The sequence below is a fragment of the Bombina bombina genome, chromosome 6 (genome assembly GCF_027579735.1).
Source record: "Bombina bombina isolate aBomBom1 chromosome 6, aBomBom1.pri, whole genome shotgun sequence".
NCBI lineage: Eukaryota > Metazoa > Chordata > Amphibia > Anura > Bombinatoridae > Bombina > Bombina bombina.
In genome coordinates, this window is record NC_069504.1 from 372117685 (window position 1) to 372143049 (window position 25365).

A 25365-nucleotide genomic window follows, 5' to 3' on the forward strand; every position below is an offset into this window, starting at 1 on the left:
AAAAGTCTCCACACTAAGAGACCTGGCATAAGAAATTGGGAAAGCGCTTCTGACCCTCACGCAGAGAAAACAGATATGGCGCTAATAGTGTTTAAGAAAGCAAACAATGAGACAAGCGCAGAATAACCAAAAACAAACACCTATAACACAGGGAGATTCCCAAAAACTCCCCACAAAATAAAGAAACCTAATTTGATAACTTATAGGTGCACAAACCCAAAAAAAGGGATGCTAAAGTTAATAGTGTAGGAGGTGAAGGGAAACACTACAGATGGTATCAAAATTTCATTAGATCACCATGTGCGCCTTAAATTATATAACCATACAATATAAAATATGTCTAAAACTCAGAGAAAAAGGCTCATAAATGGAGCAAATGGATTAAACTAAATCAGTTTATTAGATATTCGAAATTGGCATAGAATTAATTCTAAAAGAGGCTAAAATAGGAGATTCAAAAAACAGTTAATTTCTATTAAAATGCATTTAATTAGATCATTAAAATTTTAAAAACAAATACATATATATATACACTTGAATTGAAACTAATCTAACCTATTTTAATATTGATGACAGGTCCTAACTGATAGCAAAAATTAACACAAATTTCATATATTTAAACACTAGAAAACGAAAAAACATATAGTACAAAAAAATATATGATGTCAGAAAAATATATAGTGTATATTAATAGCAGAAATTGATACAAATAAAATGGTTTAAAGTTCCTTCTTAAGCAAAAGTTGATACTTTTTAGTAGATTTTTGTTCGAACGTATTTCTCCAAAACGTCCCCCAGATTTCTCAGCAGGATAGGTGTAGATTGATGAACATTCAAGCCTCCCGGAGGGTAAGCAAATCTTGGGAATTGTAAGGCGTCTAGGTAGAAAACATAAGCGTCTGCTTAGGTGGATATAAAATGCTTCACAAAGCAAAAGCACATCGGTACTTACACATTAGTAACCGAAGGTCTGCACCGCACCCGGTTCTCCTTTCTGCCAGGGGTCACGATCTGTTCTTTACACTCCACGGATCACCTCGGAGCTTAGACGCTGACCGCTTCAAGGGCAGAGTTTAGAGAGATCCGGAAAAAGCCGCCCAACGGAAAAACACCTGTGTTGGTGGAAAACAGGCTGCTAACAGCCCTAAATTGCAAGATCAATTTGTAAGACGAAATAAAGTAGTGCACAATCACTGAGCAACGCGTGTTTAAACATGCAGACACAGCCAACCAGTCGACTGTTGGGAGGAAAAAAATGGTGCCGACATAAGCATAAAGCGCAATAACTCCCCACATGCATAAGCAAGTGATATATAGACATTGCGCATATCTGCTGTTAAAACCCTACAAATAAAGTCTTAATACTCTGCTGACTTGCAAGTTCTAACTGACGGTTAGGAAAAAATAGCGCCCTCTTAAATATAAGTGCACACTAGCGAGAGACTTCTACTAAAAACACATAAAATATATTTAGACAGGGCTGCTACTATATGCACAGCAAAGTAAGGTCTACATAAGTATTCAATAGAATACCAAACTGCCGGCGTGTCACTACAGAATGCAGGATGACCAAATACAGGACAGAACCCAGATACTCTGAGTAGAATCCCTCTGAGGTGAATGGCGCCAAACTAAATTGCCATTCGAGAAGTCAAACACTTAAAAACATAATTAAAAGAGCATTGGCCACTCAGTTCATCCCGAATAAAAACTCTAACAGAAAAAAAGGGATAAGAATTAACCTCGCACTCTAACCTCAAAAAGGAGATAGTAAAAAGGCTGCATAGAAACTGTCAGCCTACTTAAATTAAATGTGCGGTTGTCTATAAATATTTTAAAGTGGAGCGATAAAAACCGCTGTCCCGGGGGCGTGTCCGGGCAGCAGCCATGAACGGCTGCAATACTTGGAGCTCTGCATATCATCAGAATAATCCGCCGATTATCGGAGGCTATTTGACCCATTTGCTCTAACAACCTGCAAATTCAGATTTAGGACATATTGCTGTTTTGATCAATATCATTTTTGAAAGGTTTGCCTCTTCAGAAGCCCAAGTCTGGACTGTTAGAGGGAAGGCGGCGGCCATACTATTCTCTCTCTGACACCCCCCCCGGTCATCCGGGTAGAGCAGTTCTGGTAACTGCACAAATAGGAACTGTGGGGACACAAACTGAGATTTTTCTACGAACGCATGGAGGTGATTACTTGGACTCACTAGTTTGCCAGAAGTACAGAAAGGAGTACACCATTACACGGCAACTATACGCTGCTTTAACAAAATGGAGTCTGCTGGGCTACTGCTACAGGAGGTGGAGACGCTGCTTGCTGCGCACTTTGAAAGTCTCACTGTATTATTCCAAGATAGCTGGAACGCTCTCAGAGCGGAATGTGTCCTCATCACTCGGAAGCCGCAATCACCAACTACAGCCTTAACTATCTGGGACTTACCTCCTGAACAAGGACCTGCTAGGGAAAGGCTACTAGATCAGACCACCAACTCTGACCCTCACCGGCACACAGTGGATGTAACTTACCCGGGGAACATCCAACACACTTTGCTTACAGGGGTTGAGATAGAGCGCAGCCCCGCTGCTCAGATTACCATAGAAGGAGAAGGCAAAGTGGACTCCATCTGTACTACAGGAAGTGAGGAACGGCCTTTCCAGATCGGATCCGACATACCGGAGCACTGTCAAGCTGAGTTGCTCGCCGAGTCGGCTGTGGAGGCCATTGAAAGTTGCGACCCGCAGCTCCAAGCAGTGGCGGACTTGATTTTGCTGATGCCGCCTCCCGGAGATAGGTCCCTGCAGGGAGCTTACGCTGTTGGCTTTTTCTGTATGGCCTCTACTGCTCCCGACACACAAGCAGGGAATATTGGAATATGGCGATTGCAGATAGTTTTGTCCCTGACTCTTGAGTTAAGTATACAGCGGCAGTTGTCCTGCTACATTTTTCTGCATCTCCTATATTCCACCTCTACTGGCAGCCATATACTCTTACAAAACCTGAGGAGGGGAGTTGGCTAGAATCTCTGGCGACTTTGAGACTTATCTCTCTAAGAACAGTGACAAATAATTTTCCTTGTTTTGTTATAAGTATAAAAGAATTTCCATATCTTATTCTGCCCCTGGCCTTATCCTACCTCTGGCCTTACCATAGTTTTCTTTAAAGGGATGGGAACTTAAAGTTCAGTTTAGATTCCTACCAGTTGCACCACCTTCCCATACAGGGTACATATGCTTTTTTAGGTCTTAGCCCTTGCCAATTAGTTCCAGCTCTATATTACCCAAGGATCTACTGGGTTAAGAAAGGTCATCTCTGTTTTAATATATGTTGATCTATTCCTTGGCCTATATTTTACTAACCTTGATAACAGTGTGTAACCTGTGGTTTGCACATCCGAATGTAATGATACTGTGACTGTTTTTCCTTTTTAATGCTGAATACATTAGTGCATTTTAAGTTTGTTTATTGGTGGCCTTGGCGCTAGCGGCTGTGGTGCTAGGGCCCACTATTCCTAGTATGGAAGAAGAATATTGAGCAGTTTGTCACTACATTAATCCGTATGTTATTTGGCATGCCACTAAGTATATTCCTACCAGTTGCACCACCTTCCCATACAGGGTACATATGCTTTTTTAGGTCTTAGCCCTTGCCAATTAGTTCCAGCTCTATATTACCCAAGGATCTACTGGGTTAAGAAAGGTCATCTCTGTTTTAATATATGTTGATCTATTCCTTGGCCTATATTTTACTAACCTTGATAACAGTGTGTAACCTGTGGTTTGCACATCCGAATGTAATGACACTGTGACTGTTTTTCCTTTTTAATGCTGAATACATTAGTGCATTTTAAGTTTGTTTATTGGTGGCCTTGGCGCTAGCGGCCGTGGTGCTAGGGCCCACTATTCCTAGTATGGAAGAAGAATATTGAGCAGTTTGTAACTACATTAATCCGTATGTTATTTGGCATGCCACTAAGTATTCTTAGATACAATAAAGGTTAAATAATAGGTAACTGCTATATTTTACTTCCCACAGAGGCCTTTCTCGGTCCTTCACTTCTCCCCCACTAGTAAAACCCATATTTTACAGGTACATAAGTCCTTATTCGTACTTGGTCTAACTATTCATCTCTAGATGGATATCTCTGGCCAATGGCCTATGGGCTTGTATTTAAGTTGGTTAAGCCGGAAGCAAGTTGGCATTAGCCTGTTTAGTTTACCTCCAATCCCCACAGTCTCCTTAGCTCCCCCTTTTTTCTTTTTCTTATCATTAATGTTACAATTACACATATTCCTTCCCTAGAGGGTCCAAAAGTGGCCCCATATCATCAGATACCCACCTCCGCTATCTATCATACAATTAGTTGAAAGTCCATGAGTGACTTGTTGTACTAAGGAGGTGTAAGTACCAAATACATTTAATTAGAGGTTTGCAGTTTCTTTGGGTCACTTATGTTTATTTTATTTAGTTATATATACATCTGATACAGTTTTATCAAAAATTGTCTTATTAGTGCACTTGTGATCTGCTTTGTTTTAGTTTCTTGTATGTTATACAGAAGTTTGTGTCTCTAATAGGCCTGTCTTCATTAGTTTATTAATCAGCGACATGTAAACTTTGTGTGATATGATCACTTATGTATCTTGACCCTGCATTTTACTTCATTGTATTGACTACTGAAACCTCAATAAAAACGTTAAAACTAAAAAAAAAAAAAAAAAAAAAAAAAAAAAAAACCGCTGTCCCAGGGAGAGTGAATCTAACTCTGGGATTAAAGACTTCACTAGAAGGCATATAGTCTGAGGCCAAAATCCACCTCCCTGATTGCCCACGCTCACTGGAGGGTATCCAGCAAATAAATAAAAAGTCCCTCACCCCTATTATGCCTAGACCACTAGCCATGGGGGCAGAGATACAGGGACTCACTGTTTGAAGTCTTAAATCTTCTCACCGACTTTTAGGTTTGACAGAATCAGCCGTTCTCTGCCAGGGACCTGTAGAGAAAGAAAGAACAGAGTAACCAAATCTGGCTTTCTGATAAGGGTAGCAATAATGTTAGAAATAAAGCAAAGACAACCTTGCTGCTTTCTAACTGCTAATAGCCACCATTACTCCTCCTAAAGAGATTGACATGGACACTGCATAACCCCAATCCTTGCTTGCAGGGAAAAGTACCCATAAAAGGATTAAATATCTTCAGACACCAACTTCGCACATCCTCCATTGACGGAGGCAAAGAGAATAACAGGGGATTATGGGTAAGGGAAGTTACACTTAACAGCTTTGCTTGGGTGTTCTTTGCCTCCTCCTGCTGGCCATGAGTTGAATATCCCACTAGTAATTGGAATGACGTTGTGGACTCTTCATGCCATAGGAGAGAAATAACCATGTTTCCTAATCACCTGATTATTTCACCTGTGCTCCAGTTCAGATATCCTCAAAATGTGGCCTGTTAGGGAGGACTGAGGACAGGTTTAAAAACCAGTGATATAGACATTATTTGTGACTGCAATTCCCGCAAACTGCTGCCGCCAAATCACTAATGAGCATAAGACAATCTTAACCTTCATATTGCATTGAAAAGTATTGTTCAACACTTTATAACTCCAAAAATACTCAGGAGATTTTGGAGGTTGGGAACAAAACTACCAAATTTCAAAAGAAATTTCTTCATGCAATCAAAACTTACAGCACCTGAAAAGTGAAAAAACATAATTTATGTAAGAACTTACCTGATAAATTCATTTCTTTCATATTAGCAAGAGTCCATGAGCTAGTGACGTATGGGATATACATTCCTACCAGGAGGGGCAAAGTTTCCCAAACCTCAAAATGCCTACAAATACACCCCTCACCACACCCACAATTCAGTTTAACGAATAGCCAAGAAGTGGGGTGAAGAAAGGAGCGAAAGCATCAAAAATAAGGAATTGGAATAATTGTGCTTTATACAAAAAAATCATAACCACCACAAAAAGGGTGGGTCTCATAGACTCTTGCTAATATGAAAGAAATGAATTTATCAGGTAAGTTCTTACATAAATTATGTTTTCTTTCATGTAACTAGAAAGAGTACATGAGCTAGTGACGTATGGGATAGCAGATACCCAAGATGTGGAACTTCCAAGCAAGAGTCACTAGAGAGGGAGGGATAAAATAAAGACAGCCAATTCCGCTGAAAAAATAATCCACAACCCAAATCAAAAAGTTTTAATCTTATAATGAAAAAAACTGAAATTATAAGCAGAAGAATCAAACTGAAACAGCTGCCAGAAGTACTTTTCTACAAAAAAGTGCTTCAGAAGAAGAGAATACATCAAAATGGTAGAATTTAGTAAAAGTATGCAAAGAAGACCAAGTTGCTGCTTTGCAAATCTGATCAACAGAAGCTTTATTCCTAAAAGCCCAGGAAGTAGAAACTGACCTAGTAGAATGAGCCGTAATCCTTTGAGGCGGGGATTTACCTGACTCTACATAAGCATGATGAATCAAAGACTTTAACCAACACGCCAAAGAAATGGCAGAAACCTTCTGACCTTTCCTAGAACCAGAAAAGATAACAAATAGACTAGAAGTCTTTCTGAAATCTTTAGTAGCTTTAACATAATATTTCAAAGCTCTTACTACATCCAAAGAATGTAAAGATCTCTCCTTTGAATTCTTAGGATTAGGGCACAAAGAAGGGACAACAATTTCTCTACTAATTTTGTTAGAATTCACAACTTTAGGTAAAAAATTAAATGAAGTCTGCAACACCGCCTTATCCTGATGAAAAATCAGAAAAGGAGATTCACCAGAAAGAGCAGATAACTCAGAAACTCTTCTAGCAGAAGAGATGGCCAAAAGGAACAAAACTTTCCAGGAAAGTAATTTAATATCCAGAGAATGCATAGGTTCAAATGGAGGACCCTGTAAAGCCCTCAGAACCAAATTGAGACTCCAAGGAGGAGAGATTGACTTAATGACAGGCTTGATACGAACCAAAGCCTGTACAAAACAATGAATATCAGGATGATTAGCAATCTTTCTGTGAAAAAGAACCGAAAGAGCAGAGATTTGTCCTTTCAAGGAACTTGCAGACAAACCCTTATCCAAACCATCTTGAAGAAATTGTAAAATTCTAGGAATTCTAAAAGAATGCCAAGAGAATTTATGTGAAGAACACCAAGAAATGCAAGTCTTCCAGACTCGGTAATAGATCTTTCTAGACACAGATTTACGAGCCTGTAACATAGTATTAATCACTGAGTCAGAGAAACCTCTATGACTAAGCACTAAGCGTTCAATCTCCATACCTTCAAATTTAATGATTTGAGATCCTGATGGAAAAATGGGCCTTGAGACAGAAGGTCTGGCCTTAACGGAAGTGTCCAAGGTTGGCAACTTGCCATCTGAACGAGATCCGCATACCAAAACCTGTGTGGCCATGCTGGAGCCACTAGCAGTACAAACGAACGCTCCATTAGGGTTTTGGAAATCACTCTTGGAAGAAGAACTAGAGGCGGAAAGATATAAGCAGGTTGATAATTCCAAGGAAGTGACAACGCGTCCACCTGAGGATCCCTGGATCTGGACAGATACCTGGGAAGTTTCTTGTTTAGATACGAGGCCATCAGATCTATTTCTGGAAGCCCCCAGATTTGAACAATCTGAAGAAATACCTCTGGGTTAAGAGACCATTCGCCCGGATGTAACGTCTGGAGACTGAGATAATCCGCTTCCCAATTGTCTATACCTGGGATGTGAACCGCAGAAATTAGACAGGAGCTGGATTCCGCCCATACAAGTATCCGAGATACTTCTTTCATAGCTTGAGGACTGTGAGTCCCCCCTTGATGATTGACATATGCCACGGTTGTGACATTGTCTGTCTGAAAACAAATAAACTATTCTCTCTTCAGAAGAGGCCAGAACTGAAGAGCTCTGAAAATCGCACGGAGTTCCAAAATGTTGATTGGTAATCTCGCCTCCTGAGATTCCCAAACCCCCTGCGCTGTCAGAGATCCCCATACAGCACCCCAACCTGAAAGACTCGCATCTGTTGAGATCACAGTCCAAGTTGGACGAACAAGAGAGGCCCCTTGAACTAAACGATGGTGATCCAACCACCAAGTCAGAGAAGATCGAACATTGAGATTTAAGGATATTAATTGTGATATCCTTGTATAATCCCTGCACCATTGGTTCAGCATACAAAGCTGGAGAGGTCTCATGTGAAAACGAGCAAAAGGGATTGCGTCCGATGAAGCAGTCATGAGACCTAAAATTTCCATGCACAAAGCTACCGAAGGGAAAGATTGAGACTGAAGGTTTCGACAAGCTGAAACCAATTTCAGACGTCTCTTTTCTGTTAGAGACATGGGCCCTGAATCTATTTGGAAACCCAAAAAGGTTACCCTTGTCTGAGGAATCAAGGAACTCTTTGGTAAATTGATCCTCCAACCATGTCTTTGAAGAAACAACACAAGTTGATTCGTGTGAGATTCTGCAGAATGTAAAGACTGAGCAAGTACCAAGATATCGTCCAAATAAGGAAATACCGCAATACCCTGCTCCCTGATTACAGAAAGAAGAGCACCGAGAACCTTTGAAAAGATCCTTGGAGCTGTTGCTAAGCCAAAAGGAAGAGCAACAAACTGGTAATGCTTGTCTAGAAAAGAGAATCTCAGGAACTGATAATGGTCCGGATGAATTGGAATATGAAGATAAGTATCCTGTAAGTCTATTGTGGACATATAATGCCCTTGCTGAACAAAAGGCAGAATAGTCCTTATAGTCACCATCTTGAATGTTGGTATCCTTAAAAAACGATTCAATATTTTTAGATCCAGAACTGGTCTGAAAGAATTCTCTTTCTTTGGAACAATGAACAGATTTGAATAAAACCCCAGGCCCTGTTCCAGAACTGGAACTGGCACAATTACCCCAGCTGACTCCAGATCTGAAACACATTTCAGAAACGCTTGAGCCTTTACTGGGTTTACTGGAATGCGTGAAAGAAAGAATCTTCTCAAAGGCGGTCTTACCTTGAAACTTATTCTGTATCCAAAGACTTTGAATCGAATTGATCCAAACATCTTTGAAAAATCCTAACCTGCCCTCTACCAGCTGTGCTGGAATGAGGGCTGCACCTTCATGCAGATTTGGGAGCTGGTTTTGACTTTCTAAGAGGCTTGGATTTATTCCAGACTGGAGAAGGTTTCCAAACGGAAACTGTTCCTTTAGAGGAAGGGTCAGGCTTTTGTTCCTTATTCTGACGAAAGGAACAAAAACGATTAGCAGCCCTATATTTACCTTTAGAGTTTTTATCCTGAGGTAAAAAGGCTCCCTTCCCCCCAGTAACAGTTGAAATTATTGAGTCTAACTGAGAACCAAATAATTTATTACCTTGGAAAGAAAGAGAAAGCAAAGTTGACTTAGAAGTCATATCTGCATTCCAAGACTTAAGCCATAAAGCTCTTCTGGCTAAAATAGCTAAAGACATATACCTGACATCAATTCTAATGATATCGAAAATGGCATCACAAATAAAGTTATTAGCATGTTGAAGGAGTTTAACAATGCTATAAGCATTATGGTCTGACACTTTGTTGCGCTAAAGCCTCCAACCAGAAAGTTGAAGCTGCAGAAACATCAGCCAAAGAAATAGCAGGTCTAAAAAGATTACCTGAACATAAATAAGCCTTCCTTAGAAAGGATTCAAGCTTCCTATCTAAAGGATCTTTAAACGAAGTACTATCTGCCGTAGGAATAGTAGTATGTTTAGCAAGAGTAGAGATAGCCCCATCAACTTTGGGGATTTTCTCCCAAAACTCTAATCTATCAGATGGCAAAGGGTACAATTTCTTAAACCTTGGAGAAGGAGTAAATGAAGTACCCAGACTATTCCATTCCCTAGAAATTACTTCTGAAATAACTACATGAGGTTTAAAAACTGAATTTAAATGCTTAGTAGTTTTAATATCAAGAGGACTAGACTCCTCCATATCTAATGCAATCAACACTTCTTTAAGTAAAGAACGAATAAACTCCATCTTAAACAAATATGAAGATTTATCAGTGTCAATATCTGAGGTAGAATCTTCTGAACCAGATAGATCCTCATCAGAAATAGGCAAGTCAGAATGATGGCGGTCATTTAAAAATTCATCTGAAATATGTGAAGTTTTAAAAGACCTCTTACGTTTACTAGGAGGAGGAATAACAGACAGAGCCTTCCAAATAGAATTAGAAACAAATTCTTTAACATTAACAGGAACATCCTGAACATTAGATGTTGAAGGAACAACAACAGGTAATGGATTATTTCTAATGGAAATGCTATCTGCGTTTGATAGCTTATCATGACAACTAACACAAACTACAGCCGGAGGAACAGTTACCAAAAGTTTACAACAAATGCACTTAGCTTTGGTAGAACCGACATCAGGCAGCGCTTTTCCAGAAGAAGATTCTGATCCAGGGTCAGGTAGTGACATCTTGCAATATGTAAAAGAAAAAACAACATATTATCAAATTCCTTAAATGGCAGTTTCAGGAATGGGAAAAAATGCAAAATGAAACAAGCCTCTAGAAAACCAGAAGCAACTAAAAAGTGAGACTGAAATAATGTGAAAAAAACTGGCGCCAAAAAAACGTCCGCAATACACATACGTAAAAAATGACGCAATTACGTGAAAACTTCTGGCACCAACTATGACGCTGGAAATGACGAAATTTTTGCGCCAAAAAGTCTCGCGCCAAGAATGACGCAATAAATAGAAGCATTTTCTGCACCCGCGAGCCTAACAGCCCGCAATTTTAGAAAAAAAATCAATTGAAAATTTTAAGGTAAGAAAAAATAAAATTTATATGCATTTTCCCAAAAAAATGAAACTGGTAGTGTGAAGAAGGAATACTGATTATCCTGAATCATGGCAAATATAAGTTTAAACACATATATTTAGAACTTTACATATAAAGTGCCCAACCATAGCTTTGAGTGTCATGAAGAGAAATAAGACTTACTTACCCTAAGACACTCATCTACATATAGTAGATAGCCAAACCAGTACTGAAACGAGAATCAGTAGAGGTAATGGTATTTAAGAGTATATCGTCGATCTGAAAAGGGAGGTAGGAGAAGAAATCTCTACGACCGATAACAGAGAACCTATGAAATAGATCCCCTAGAGGAAGACCATGGTATTCAAATAGGCAATACTCTCTTCACATCCCTTTGACATTCACTGCACTCAGAGGAAAACCGGGCTTCAGCCTGCTGCGAAGCGCATATCAACTTAGAATCTAGCACAAACTTACTTCACCACCTACATGGGAGGCAAAGTTTGTAAAACTGAATTGTGGGTGTGGTGAGGGGTGTATTTATAGGCATTTTGAGGTTTGGGAAACTTTGCCCCTCCTGGTAGGAATGTATATCCCATACGTCACTAGCTCATGGACTCTTGCTAATTACATGAAAGAAAAAGCATTAAAAGGGAAACACTACAATAGCAAGGTCAAGGTTCGCCATGCTATTGTTTTCTCCCTGTGCTTGCAGCTCTCTTTAACCCCTTAACTGCTATTTCCATCCCTGTGCTGACTTTATTCGTAGTTTTTAAATGCTGCTCCCATTTAAAGGTTCAGTCTACGTTAAAATTGTTATTGTTTAAAAAGATAGATGATGCCTTTACTATCCATTCCCTAGCTTTGCATAACCAACATTGTTAGATTAATATACTTTATAACATGTAAACCTCTAAATATCTGCCTGTTTCAAAGGCTCTATAGGCAGCCTATTAATCACATGCTTTTGTATTTGCTTTTCAAAACAGGAGACTGATAGTTCATGTGGGCCATAAAGATAACAATATGTTCACACTTGAGAATTTTTTTAAAAGGGACAGTATACACCAATTTTTATATAACTCCATGTAATAGACACTGATCTAAAAAAACAGTATAAAACAGTTTAAAAACTTACTTAAAAGCTTCCAGTTTAGCGCTGTTAAAAAGGTAGCTGGAACACCCACTGCAAGTGGGAAAAAGCAGACACCCCCTCCCCCTTCCTTTGCATATGAAAAGACCCTTTACACAAACAGGAGCAAGCTGGAGTAGGTATATGTCTGAAAATCAGAGCAATGTTATTATAAAAAAGAGCAAAATTATACATTTAAAAAAAAAAAAAAGGTATGGGCTATATAAATTGATCATCTACAAAACATTTATGCAAAGAAAAATCTAGTGTATAATGTTCCTTTAAGAGTTAGCACAACACAGTACTAAATGCAAGTCAATAGATAATAAATACAAAGTCATGTGATCAGGGAGCTGTCATAAGATGCTTAGATACAAGGTAGTCACAGAGGTAAAACGTATATTGATATAGCTGTGTTGGTTATGCAAAACTGGGGAATGGGTAATAAATTGAATACCTTCCAAAAATATTTTTTATTGTAGACTGTCCCTTTAAGCCCCACAGTAGGTATGTTTTCAGTGAGAAACCCATATATGATATATTGTTTTATTCAGCAGATTTAAATTATACCATTATTTTATGTATATATCATGAGAACTCTACAACAAAATGGGTAAAACAAAAAATGAATATTTTTATTCAAATTTTAATAAACAAAGTTGTAAAAAATAGCCTGTTAGTGTTTTTTTTCTAAATTTGTAAGAAGAAGGGATTATCTGCATATAAATAAGGGGCTTTGAGTATCTGTATATAACTGATGTGCATGTAGGGGCTCCCATGAATCCCCTACTCAAATACAGTTTTGTACACATCAGATGATCCCTATTACCCCTCAGTGATTACCTAGCTATAAAAACCTATGTAAGGGCTTTGTTTTAAAGAGGAGCTTTCGGGCTCTAAAACAAGGGGTCTTGGTGGTCTCTATGCTTTTGATGGTCTGTTATAAGTGCATATTGACCCCCAGCCTGCAAGCAATGTGGGCAATTGTGGTGTTTTTTTTTAATTAAAATTTGTGCTTAAACAATATTACCCCAAGACACCCAGTATTTAAAAGAGCAGGTGTTTGTCTTTCTAACAGTGGGTATTGGGGGTTTCTAGTCCTTAAAAGGGACATTAAACACATTTTAGAAGCATAGTACTGGAGTTATTCTCAGTCTCACTCGAATCATGGGTGCTGCCATGTTGAAATCTATATTTCACTACATTATAGTGCTGACTTATTTGCACATGTGCAATAACTCTCCTTCAGATACCTGCAGTGTAATCTAGACTCCATAATGGCAGCACCCATGATTAGAGGGAGGTGCATGAAATCTATTTAGTGTCCCTTTAAGGGAGCGGTGATAAAGGGGTTTAAATACTCCCCCCCCCCCCCCCATCCAGTTCTGTGTAACATAGTGACATCCACAGATTCCCCATGGATGAGGACACATGGTTGTCATCCGCACTTGTTGCATTATGTGGATATTTACCACGTGTCGTAAGTCACACTTAGAGGGTTAAAGGGACAGTCTAGTATAAATTAAACTTTCATTATTCAGATAGGACTTTTAATTTTAATAAACTTTCCAATTTATTTTTATCATCAAATTTGCTTTTTTCTCTTGGTATTCTTAGTTTAAACTAAATATAGGTAGGCTCATATGCTAATTTCTAAGTCTTTGAGGGCTGCTTCTTATCACATGCTTTTCAAATCTCTTTTCAACACAAAGACAGAAAGTACACGTGGGCCATATAGATAACACTGTGTTCAGGCACAGGGGGTTATTTAAGATTTAGCACAAAACAATGCTACATTTAAGACAATAGATAATAAACAGTCACAGTCATGTGATCAGGGGGCTGGAAGAAGGTTCCTAGATACAAGGTAATTACAGAGGTAAAAAAGTAAATTTATGCTTACCTGATAAATTAATTTCTTCTATGATACGACAAGTCCACGGATTCATCCTTTACTTGTGGGATATTATCCTCCTGCTAACAGGAAGTGGCAAAGAGCACCACAGCAGAGCTGTCTATATAGCTTCTCCCTTAGCTTCACCCCCCAGTCATTCGACCGAAGGTACAGGAAGAAAAAGGAGAAACTAAAAGGTGTAGAGGTGACTGAAGTTTTAAATAAAAAAAATATAATCTGTCTTAAATTGACAGGGCGGGCCGTGGACTCGTCGTATCATAGAAGAAATTAATTTATCAGGTAAGAATAAATTTACTTTTCTTCTATAAGATACGACGAGTCCACGGATTCATCCTTTACTTGTGGGATACAATACCAAAGCTACAGGACACGGATGAATGGGAGGGACAAGACAGATGGCTAAACAGAAGGCACCACTGCTTGAAGAACTTTTCTCCCAAAAATAGCCCCCGAAGAAGCAAAAGTATCAAATTTGGAAAATTTGGAAAAGGTATGAAGTGAAGACCAAGTCGCAGCCTTACAAATCTGTTCAACAGAAGCATCATTTTTAAAAGCCCATGTGGAAGCCACCGCTCTAGTAGAGTGAGCTGTAATTCTTTTAGGAGGCTATTGTCCAGCAGTCTCATATGCCAAACGGATGATGCTTTTCAGCCAAAAAGAAAGAGAGGTACGTTTTCCAGAATAGACAACAAACAGAGAAGACGTTTGATGGAAATCTTTGGTCACTTGTAAGTAAAACTTCAAAGCACGAACCACGTCCAAGTTGTGTAACAGACGCTCCTTCTTAGAGGAAGGATTAGAACACAGGGAAGGAACAACAATTTCCTGATTAATATTCTTATTAGTAACAACCTTAGGAAGGAATCCAGGTTTGGTAGCAAAACCACCTTATCAGAATGGAAAACAAGATAAGGCGAGTCACATTGCAATACAGATAATTCAGAAACTCTTTGAGCCGAAGAGATAGCAACTAAAAACAGAACTTTCCAAGATAGAAGCTTAATATCTATGGAATTCATAGGTTCAAACGGAACCCCTTGAAGAACCTTAAGAACTAAATTCAAACTCCATGGCGGAGCAACAGGTTTAAACACAGGCTTGATTCTAACTAAAGCCTGACAAAACGACTGAACGTCTGGAACATCTGCCAGACGCTTGTGCAGTAAAATTGATAAAGCAGATATCTGTCCCTTTAGGGAACTAGCTGATAACCCCTTCTCCAATCCTTCTTGGAGAAAAGACAAAATCCTAGGAATCCTGATCTTACTCCATGAGTAGCCTTTGGATTCACACCAATAAAGATATTTACGCCATATCTTATGATAAATTTTCCTAGTGACAGGCTTTTGAGCCTGAATCAAGGTATCTATGACCAACTCAGAGAATCCCCGCTTGGATAAAATCAAGCGTTCAATCTCCAAGCAGTCAGCAGAGAAACTAGATTTGGATGCTGGAACGGACCTTGATGAGAAGGTCCCGTCTCAGTGGCAGTGTCCACGGTGGTAGAGATGACATGTCCACCAGGTCTGCATACCAAGTCCTGCGTGGCCACGCAGGTGCTATCAAAATCACCAAAGCTCTCTCCTGTTTGATTCTGGCAATCAGACGAGGAAGGAGAGGACATGGTGGAAACACATAAGCCAGGTTTAACGACCAAGGTACTGCTAGAGCATCTATCAGTACTGCTTGAGGATCCCTTGATCTGGACCCATAACAAGGAAGTTTGGCATTCTGATGAGATGCCATCAGATCCAATTCTGGTGTGCCCCATTGATGAATCAATTGTGCAAACACCTCCGGATGGAGTTCCCACTCCCCTGGATGAAAAGTCTGACGACTTAGAAAATCCGCTTCCCAGTTCTCCACTCCTGGGATATAGATTGCTGATAGATGGCAAGAGTGAGTCTCTGCCCATCAAATTATTTTGGAAACCTCTATCATCGCTAGAGAACTCTTTGTTCCCCCGCTGATGATTGATATATGCTACAGTCGTGATATTGTCCGACTGGAATCGTATGAATCTGGCCGAAGCCAGCTGAGGCCACACCTGAAGCACGTTGAATATCGCTCTCAGTTCTAGAATATTTATCGGGAGGAGAGCCTCCTCCTGAGTCCACACACCCTGTGCTTTCAGGGAATTCCAGACTGCACCCCAGCCCAATAGGCTGGCGTCCATCGTCACTATCACCCATGCTGGCCTGCGGAAACACATTCCCTGGGACAGATGATCCTGTGACAACCACCAAAGAAGAGAGTCTCTGGTCTCTTGATCCAGATTTATCTGAGGAGATAAATTTGCATAATCCCCATTCCACTGTTTGAGCATGCATAGTTGCAGTGGTCTGAGATGCAAGTAAGCAAACGAAACTATGTCCATTGCCGCTACCATTAGTCCAATTACCTCCATACATTGAGCCACTGACGGCTGAGGAATGGAATGAAGAGAAACAAAGATCGTTCCAGCTGGTGCAACAAAAGACTTTTTTTTTTTTTTTTTTTTTTTTAAATATTTTTTATTTATTGAAGTTCAATTCACGGCATACAAGCAATGTTTTGCAGAATAATCAATACAAGGAAAAAAGAAAGAAAAAAAAAAGAAATCAGTGCAAAATAATCACATCAACATCATATTTGCCTATGAAACTATACGCCTTCTGGGTAACAAAAGAGGCCACTTTTGGGACTCACACAAACCAAACCAAAGCTATAGAAGACTACTATGTACCATAGGGGGCCACTTTTGGGTCCCAATTATTGAACTTCATTTTTCCTATTTTATGGGATATATGAGAGGCAAAACTGAGCCACATGATATACCTTTGCAAATTAAGTATTAGATATAATATAATGCTTTTCTTAACCTCAAACAATAACTGATATGGAGCCTCAGTGAGGACTGGCAATTAAGGGTATGTCAGGACCTTATAAATACTAGGTGTCGATAGAGCAGTGGTCATGGGCGAGGCATGCAGGTTAGGGCTTGGCTTAGGAGGGTGGGGAAAAGCCACCACCAGGAGCTTTTTAGGAACAGGTAAATCTTCTGTATGGCCTAGGGTAGGAGGGGAGGGTATACTTACATATAGTTATTTGGCTCATACCTCATTCTATTTGATACTCTTAGAGCAGGTAATGCTAAGTTAGAGAAGCCAGAAAAGCATTTGAGCCTGGCATATATGGATTAAAATGATAAACATTGTAACTTGATACATAGGGGACCGTTTTTGCATAATTACTGGGTCAGAGCCATAAATGTACACAAACAGGGTATCTAACAAAAACAGTTCTGCATTGACCATAAGACATTTATATTATGTTGTCTGATTTCACACTGAATGACAGGATTTTAAGACCTGGCACTATTTACAAGTATCATACCTTCATCTATGGGTTAGAGTGCTGGACTGCAATACAATAGTTAGGCCAGATTTACAAACAACATAAAACAACCCTTTTTTGCTGTTAGTACAACATTTCTCTCTAAGGTAGGTATACCAAAATTTATAGCCTCAAGCTAGTGCAAGCATAGTAGCAATCCTGAACACTTTACATGTAGACTTGGGAATTCAGGCACATTAAATGAACTGAAAGGTCTCAGTCGAATTTTTAAGACCCTGTATGTAATAGTTTGCAATATCAGCTTGCCAGCGTCAGTTAGTTGAGAGTCTCAGGTTGAGGGCTTGAAGGTGGAGAGTTCGGGTAGGCATAAACACACAGTTCAGCTAGGTAAATGATCAAGAAAGTCACAGTCCCACATATTAAGTGACAGCGAATGGGGATATAGTAGGAGAAAGCTACCCGACTCCTGTTTTAACGGGCTCACTCCTGAGGGACATCCCTGATAATGCCTTCGGGCTCACAGACAACTGCCTGTCTCTCCCATCGCCGCCCGACAGAGCGCTCCACATATCTGCCTCCAGACTTAGATCTAAGTGAATTGCTAAGTAGGCTGAGCGTGTCCCTTTTGTAAATGATGCGGGGATAATAGTCCCGGGGGCTCTGGGTTTTATAGGACCTGTGATTTCCGCCACTGTGCACTCTATATTTGGCTCAGGTACAGTATTCTCACCCTCTGTAGAGATGTCCTCTGTATATTGATCATGCACTGGGTGTATGGCTTCGACTTGATCTGAAAGACTTAAGCGTGCTTTCGCCACAGCTATGGTGCCTAGTCCCTCAACGCCGTTTGCCATGTCGAGGTGCTCCACTCCAGAAGGCTGTAGCAGGTGCGTTATTTCCTCCTCTACCTTAGTGGGGTATACAGATTCATCTTTTAGTAAGGATTTTTGCGGCAGAAGATCCAAAGGTAAACAAGCTGATTCCCCCTCAGAGCCGCTTGTCTGTGTCGCGGCAATGGGAAAGGCATGTAGAACCTTATGGGTGACCGTTTGCACGGATTGAGAGAAGTTTTCTTCCAGTTGCAGAAGGTGATATTGTAGTAGCTTCTCTAACTCTTGAAGGAGTTGTGTCTCCATTTTTGTTGATTGAGCAGCCGACAATGTGGGCTGCGCGACAGTGATTGCCCTTAGGAAAGTCACTGGGGGTTTTTTGAGAAGGCCTCAGCCTTTGAAAAGCTCCGGTAACCTTAAGCACCACACAATCCCAGAGGTGGGGGTATCAAATGAGAGCTGAACCAGTGTTAATCCTGAATCCAGCAGTTTGAAGCCCCAAAGATGATTTTTTCTGGCAATATTTAGTTATTACAGCAGGAAGGTGTGAGCAGCCTACAGTTTTGCGTCCAAAGATGGCCGCCGCCCGGAAGTCCCCTCGCAACAAAAGACTTTTATTATGCAAACAGGGATAAAGAAGCGACGTTTCAGGCCCACACTTGGCCTTTTTTGGCCTTCGAGAAAAGGCCAAGTGTGGGCCTGAAACGTCGATTCTTTATCCCTGTTTGCATAATAAAAGTCTTTTGTTGCACCAGCTGGAACGATCTTTGTTTCTATGTATCAATACTGGGTTTGGTAAACCTGTTCCTGGCTGTGCAGTGAGTGCTGTGGTTCATGATACATTGTTGCAAGAATGGAATGAAGAGCTCAGCAGGTGTTTAAAATCTTTGATTTCCTGACCTCCGTCAGAAAAAGTTTCATGTCTACCGAATCTATCAGAGTTCCCAGGAATGGAACTCTTGTGAGGGGGATAAGTGAACTCTTTTGTACGTTCACCTTCCACCCGTGAGATCTTAGAAAATGCCAACATGATGTCCGTATGAGATTTGGCTAGTTGGTAAGTTGACGCCTGAATTAAGATATCGTCCAGATAAGGCGCCACTGCTATGCCCCACGGCCTTAGAACCGCCAGAAGGGACCCTAGCACTTTTGTGAAAATTCTGGGAGCTGTGGCCAACCCGAAGGGAAGAGCCACAAACTGGTAATGCTTGTCCAGAAAGGCGAACCTGAGGAACTGGTGATAATCTTTGTGGATAGGGATGTGAAGATACGCATCCTTTAAATCCACGGTGGTCATATATTGACCCTCCTGGATCATTGGTAAAATTCCTGAGGAAGGGCATGGCCTTTTCCTCCAGTGATGTCTGAAATGACCTCTTTCAGTTCAGGCCCGAATAGGGTCTTACCCTTGAAAGGGATGGCTAAAAGCTTAGATTTTGATGACACGTCAGCAGACCAGGACTTAAGCCATAACGCTCTACGCGCTAAAATGGCAAAACCTGAATTCTTTGCTGCTAATTTAGTTGAAAAGCGGCATCTATAATGAAAGAATTAGCTAGCTTGAGAGCCCTAATTCTATCCAGAATATCATCTAATGGGGTCTCAACCTTAAGAGCCTCCCCTAGAGCCTCGAACCAAAATGCAGCTGCAGTAGTTACAGGAACAATGCACGCTATAGGTTGCAGAAGAAAACTCTGATGAATAAATATTTTCTTTAGAAGACCCTCTAATTTTTTATCCATAGGATCGTTGAAAGCACAACTGTCCTCAATAGGTATAGCTGTACGCTTAGCCAGGGTAGAAATAGCTCCCTCCACCTTAGGGACCGTCTGCCACGAATCCCGAATGGTGTCTGATATGGGAAACATTTTCTTAAAAGTAGGAGGGGGAGAAAACGGAATACCTGGTCTATCCCACTCCTTAGTAACAATATCCGAAATCCTTTTAGGGACCGGAAAAACATTAGTGTAAGCAGGAACCTCTAGATATCTATCCATGTTACACAATTGTCTCTGGTGGAATTACAATAGGGTCACAATCATCCAGAGTCGCTAAAACCTCCCTGAGCAACAAGCGGAGGTGTTCTAGTTTAAATTTAAAAGCCGTCATATCGGAGTCTGTCTGAGGGAACATCTTTCCTGAATCAGAAAGCTCTCCCTCAGACAGCAATTCCCTCACCCCCAACTCAGAACATTGTGAGGGTACATCGGAGATGGCTAATAAAGCGTCAGAGGGCTCAGCATTTACTCTCACACCGGACCTACTGCGATTCCCCTGCAACCCAGGCAGCTAAGATAAAACCTCTGTGAGGGTAGTATTCATAACTGCGGCCATATCTTGCAGGGTGAAAGAATTAGACGCACTAGAAGTACTTGGCATCGCTTGTGCGGGCGTTAATGGTTGTGACACTTGGGGAGAATTAGATGGCATAACCTGATTCTCTTCTGACTGAGAATCATCCTGTGACATAGTTTTATCAGCTAAGATATGTTCTTTGCAATTTATTGCCCTTTCAGTGCATGAGGGACACATTTTAAGTGGGGGTTCCACAATGGCTTCCAAACACATTGAACATTGGCTTTCCTCAATGTCAGACATGTTAAACAGGCTAGTAATGACCACAAACAGGCTTGAAAACACTTTATTTAGTGAAAAAATAACAATCTTAAAAAACGGTACTGCACCTTTAAGAGAAAAAAAGCATACAAGTTTTGCAAAACTGCTGTAAAATAATCAAATCGTTTAAATGTTTTGATATAAGTATTCAAATTATGCAGCTAAGTTTGCCCCACAAGGAAAGGAACACTTAACCCTTACTGTAAAAACCGGATAATTAATAAAAACTTTTAAATCCGGAAAAAACACCCCCTGCACCTCGCCACAGCCCTGCTGTGGCGCCTACCTGCCCTCAGGGATCTTGAAAACAGGGTTAAAGCTTCAATTTGGCCCAATACTCTCACAAGGGCCCACCGGAGTTGGAGCTTGCCTGTCAAATACAACTGTGCAACTGAGGCGCGAAAATAGGCCCCGCCAATCTCACTCGATGTCTCTCAGCCCAAATGAACCGCACCAGAGCGGTCTCAAACTAGCCATGTGGGTTCTTAAACCCAAAAAGAAGCCAAGTTTACCCTCTCATTAAAGCATCAAAAACGTTCCTGATGAATAAATATTTTCTTGCCAAAAACGTTATCAGCACTCCCAGTTAAATAAACGTTTGCCCACAAACATTCAAACTCAGTGTCAACCATTTTTTCTTAGCCCCTATATGCAAGCTTAGTAATACCCCTCTTCTCTTAGGATTACTGCTTACCCTTACCCCCATGGGAAAACTGTCAGCCAATTCTGAAATACCACAGTCTCTCCAGAAAAAAATGACTGAACATACCTCACTGCTTATAGCATGAAAAACGTTCCTCACACTGAAGTTTCTTAAGTACTCCTCAGCCATTCTGTGGGAACTGCTCTGGATCTTAGTGACAAATGCTAAGATCATCAGCCTCCAGGCAGAAGTCTTCTTCCATCTGCTGCCTGAGAGAAAAGAGTACACACCGGTACCATTTAAAATAAAAAACTCTTGCTTGAAGAAAATAAAAACTAACATTTTATCACCTCTTTCACTTTACCCTTCCTAGTACTTCGAGTAGGCAAAAAGAATGACTGGGGGGTGGAGCTAAGGGAGGAGCTATGCTGTGGTGCTCTTTGCCACTTCCTGTTAGCAGGAGGATAATATCCCACAAGTAAATGATGAATCTGTGGACTCGTCTTACCGTTATAGAAGAAAGTATATTAATATAACTGTGTTGGTTATGCAAAACTGGGGAATGGGTAATAAAGGGATTATCTATCTTTTAAAACAATAACCATTCTATGGTAGACTGTCCCTTTAAAGCCATTCTTTTATTTTAAGAGGATCCCCACATCCTTAACAGGATGTATTGGGTTAAGTTTAGACTGCAAAATACAGAGCATGAGCTGTACATTTCTACAGGGGCTGATTTGCTCTATTTTATCGTGTATTTGTCATGTAACTTTTACAACTGTGTAATGCAAAAATGTTAAGCTTCTGTTCTTTAATGTGCAAGCTAAACCTAAGTGGACAGTACAGCTGTCAAAAAGTCACTGCTCTGCAAATGTGCACCACTTCTGTCACAGGGTGAAATAATTTATGGAGATTCACCAACCTGTAATGGGTTAAAAGGAGAAAACGTTTTTGAAGAGAGCTGCAGGCACAGTAGGAAAACAATATCACGGTGAGCAGTAACCCAGCAGCTTGATGTCTCTTTAACACATAAAATATACATATAGCTAAATGTAAGGCACAAGAGTAGCATTGTGGGACTTAGGTAGCAGCTAAGGAAGTTACACTTGAGCAGTTGTAAAAAGAGAATGGCTGAGGCTGCAAAGAGATTAATGAAGAGATGAACATCTCTTTTATCCTGCAGTCTGCAAGGCTAAAGAACCAAAGGCCAGAGAAATAAGGACAGCTATATATGCAATTTGTCTTTGTGAGTAATGGAAAGTAATAACAGCGCATAGACTATTACTGGCCGGCCACTCCAATTTTGTCTATCTCCCTCACAGAGAGCCATAAGATTGCAAAATCAAAACAAAGACAGAAGAGGGTGCTATAAGCCAAGGCCAATTATTTTATTTAGAAGTTCCAATCACTATTATTGCTTCCTTCACTCTTCTCCACCTGATCTAATCCGACCGGGGAGATTGACAACACCTGCCCGTGTGTGATTGGCTGTGCGTGGTCGGCATTGCAATGTTAAATTCCGCCCGCAGAGTTCTGTCCGCCAGAGGAAATCTGCAACAGACAGGGGCGCATATGTACGCCCCTGTCCGCCGTAGCTTGATAAATCAAGCCCTTAGGGACGTCTCCCTCACAATCACCTCTTCAATCAATCATAGATAACACAATAGAAATCTTTCTGATCAAAGATTTACTTAAAAAAAAGCAATTTCAGAACGTATAAAGAGTTTGTCTGGAGAAAACAGTTGCACTAAACTACACTATGAACCACTAAACCGCCACCCCCACATTGCAAACTACGTCTTTACGCTATTAACCCCTAAACCGCCACACCAACACCGCAAAGTAAGCTTCTACACTATTAACCCCTAAACCGCCAGCCTCCCACATGACAAAGTCCCCACTGCACCTTTTGGAGAGGTGTGAGTTTCTGTGAATTGTGGAGCTTTTTTCCGGATACAAGTATCCTTCATTGGAACCTGCGTGCTGTGGCACATCAAGTGCAGGATTAGTGCAAAAAAACCTTTGTTATAAATATACATGAATAAGGATCAAGGGATTCCCTAAACCAGTTATGTGACCTCGACTGTGGGCGGACGTAAACCAATTCACGTAATTTGGAAGAGCCTACAGAGTGAGAACGCCAAATGGTGTGCACCAGAGGCTTGTCTCAATGGACACTCTGGAACAGAGACATTGGATCCTAACATGCAAAGCTAAATGGAGGTACCGTTTATGTGTTTTGCAAGACTCAAAGTCGCTGAACTGTTTTAATCCTTAAAAGGGACATTAAACACTAAATAAATGCTAGATAGAATGATGCATTCAAAGAAAAGATTAGTCTCTGAATAAATAAAGCTGTTTAAATATTGACAAAATAAGTGTAAAGTTTTAGTGTCTATAAAACAATGGGAGCTGCCATGTTGTAAGTTAGGTTACCTTTTCTGTTGTGGCCAGTTAGAGACAGTTATAAATAGGTGACTAGAGTTTGCAGCGAATGGCGGTGTTGAATATAATAGTGTTCTGGACTTCCATTTCTAACTGGAACCGAAAGCTCACAATTTCAGAATGGAATTACAGGAAAAAGGGGACAAAATAAAATGAAAGTATATTATATATATATATATATATATATATATATATATATATATATATATATATATATATATATATATATATATATATATATATATATATATATTGCAGTTGTTTTTTTTAATATATACAATTTATATATTACCATCTCAAAGTGTTTAATGTCCCTTTAAATGTACTTTTTTATTCCAGATATAACTTCAGAAGTTTGCTAAACTGTAAAGTGTGAAATCACCCCTCTGGCTTATAAGCATTCTTATAGACTTTATCTTTGGGGGCAACAAGAACTGTACAAATATTTTATATATATTTATAAGTGCCTTTTTAAGTATATTTTTGATAGGATTTTTATTCTGTTATCTGTGTGACGAGGTGATTGTGAGGGAGATGTACCTAAGTGTACAAGTATAACCTTTTTAAAGTAAGCGATATTAGTGATTGGAACTTCTTAATAAAATAATTAGCCTTCGCTTATAGGGCTCTCCTTAGTGTTTGTTTTGATTTTGTGAGTAATGAAACAGCTCCTGTCATGTAAATATCAATACACCATTGCAGCTACAAGGGCTAGAGATCTGCTTATATTGAACATTTGTATGATGATGTTTTTTTATATAGAATTTCATTTCTCAGTTAATTCATCTATTTAAATAAAAAAAAAATCAAATACAGTCTACATAATAAACAATACTACAAATGGTATATCTTTTAGTGTACCTGTTTCTGCATTTCACATTACACTTAGTCTGAACATATTGGGATTTCATTTCCAGAGTTTCACCATTTTTGGGGACATCAGACATACTATCCACTTGTTTATTTGTTGAACTACTGCACGGATTTGAGTTCAGGTTGATCTCTAATGTAGTTGAGGACGTGCTGTGACCATCTGCAGCACAGTAGCATTTTGCGGTGTTCTTCAGTGATAGGTTTGAATCAGTATATTCAGAGAAACGTTGAATTCTGGATGAAGAGTTTTCTGATATCTCCACAGTTGAAGGTTCATGGTTTGGGTGCCGCCTGCTGTTTGATTGGTTCCCAGAATCAGGAGATTCAGATAAATAGGGGAGATGTAAAGTGGGGTCTTCAGATGAGTGGGAGCACAGTGCTCTTTCAAGGGAGAATAATTCATCTTCAGTGAGTATACATAGGAGCTCCCTGCAAGAGATGGCAAACAGAAAGTTATTTCTAGGTGCTATATTATTTCTGTGGTGATCAATAAATTCTGCAATGTTTTTCACTAAAGATGGAACATAATCAGTTAGGGGAGCTGTATTAATATGTAATCATTTTCCCTACAACAATGCTTTGAATTGTGGGCAGTATACACTACAATATTCAATGCTTTATATATATCAACCTCAGATTTCTGCAGGCTGTTTAAGTCTGTGCGCAGGGTCCAGCAGAGGGAAGGCATTAAAGGGACTTTAAAGTTTTTTTTTTTTGTTTTTTTTTTATGCATTATACATTAATCAA

At 39.9% G+C, this 25365-nt stretch overlaps 1 protein-coding gene across 1 annotated transcript in view; it reads right to left on the minus strand.

The window, feature by feature from the left end:
• The window catches only part of LOC128662974 (lateral signaling target protein 2 homolog), a 194277-nt gene that overhangs the window by 93812 nt on the left and 75100 nt on the right, over positions 1 to 25365 (minus strand). Inside the window, exon 8 of the mRNA XM_053717061.1 lies at positions 24607 to 25047. Within this exon, the coding sequence (XP_053573036.1) occupies positions 24607 to 25047 (441 nt within the window). The remainder of the gene's footprint in view (positions 1 to 24606; positions 25048 to 25365) is intronic.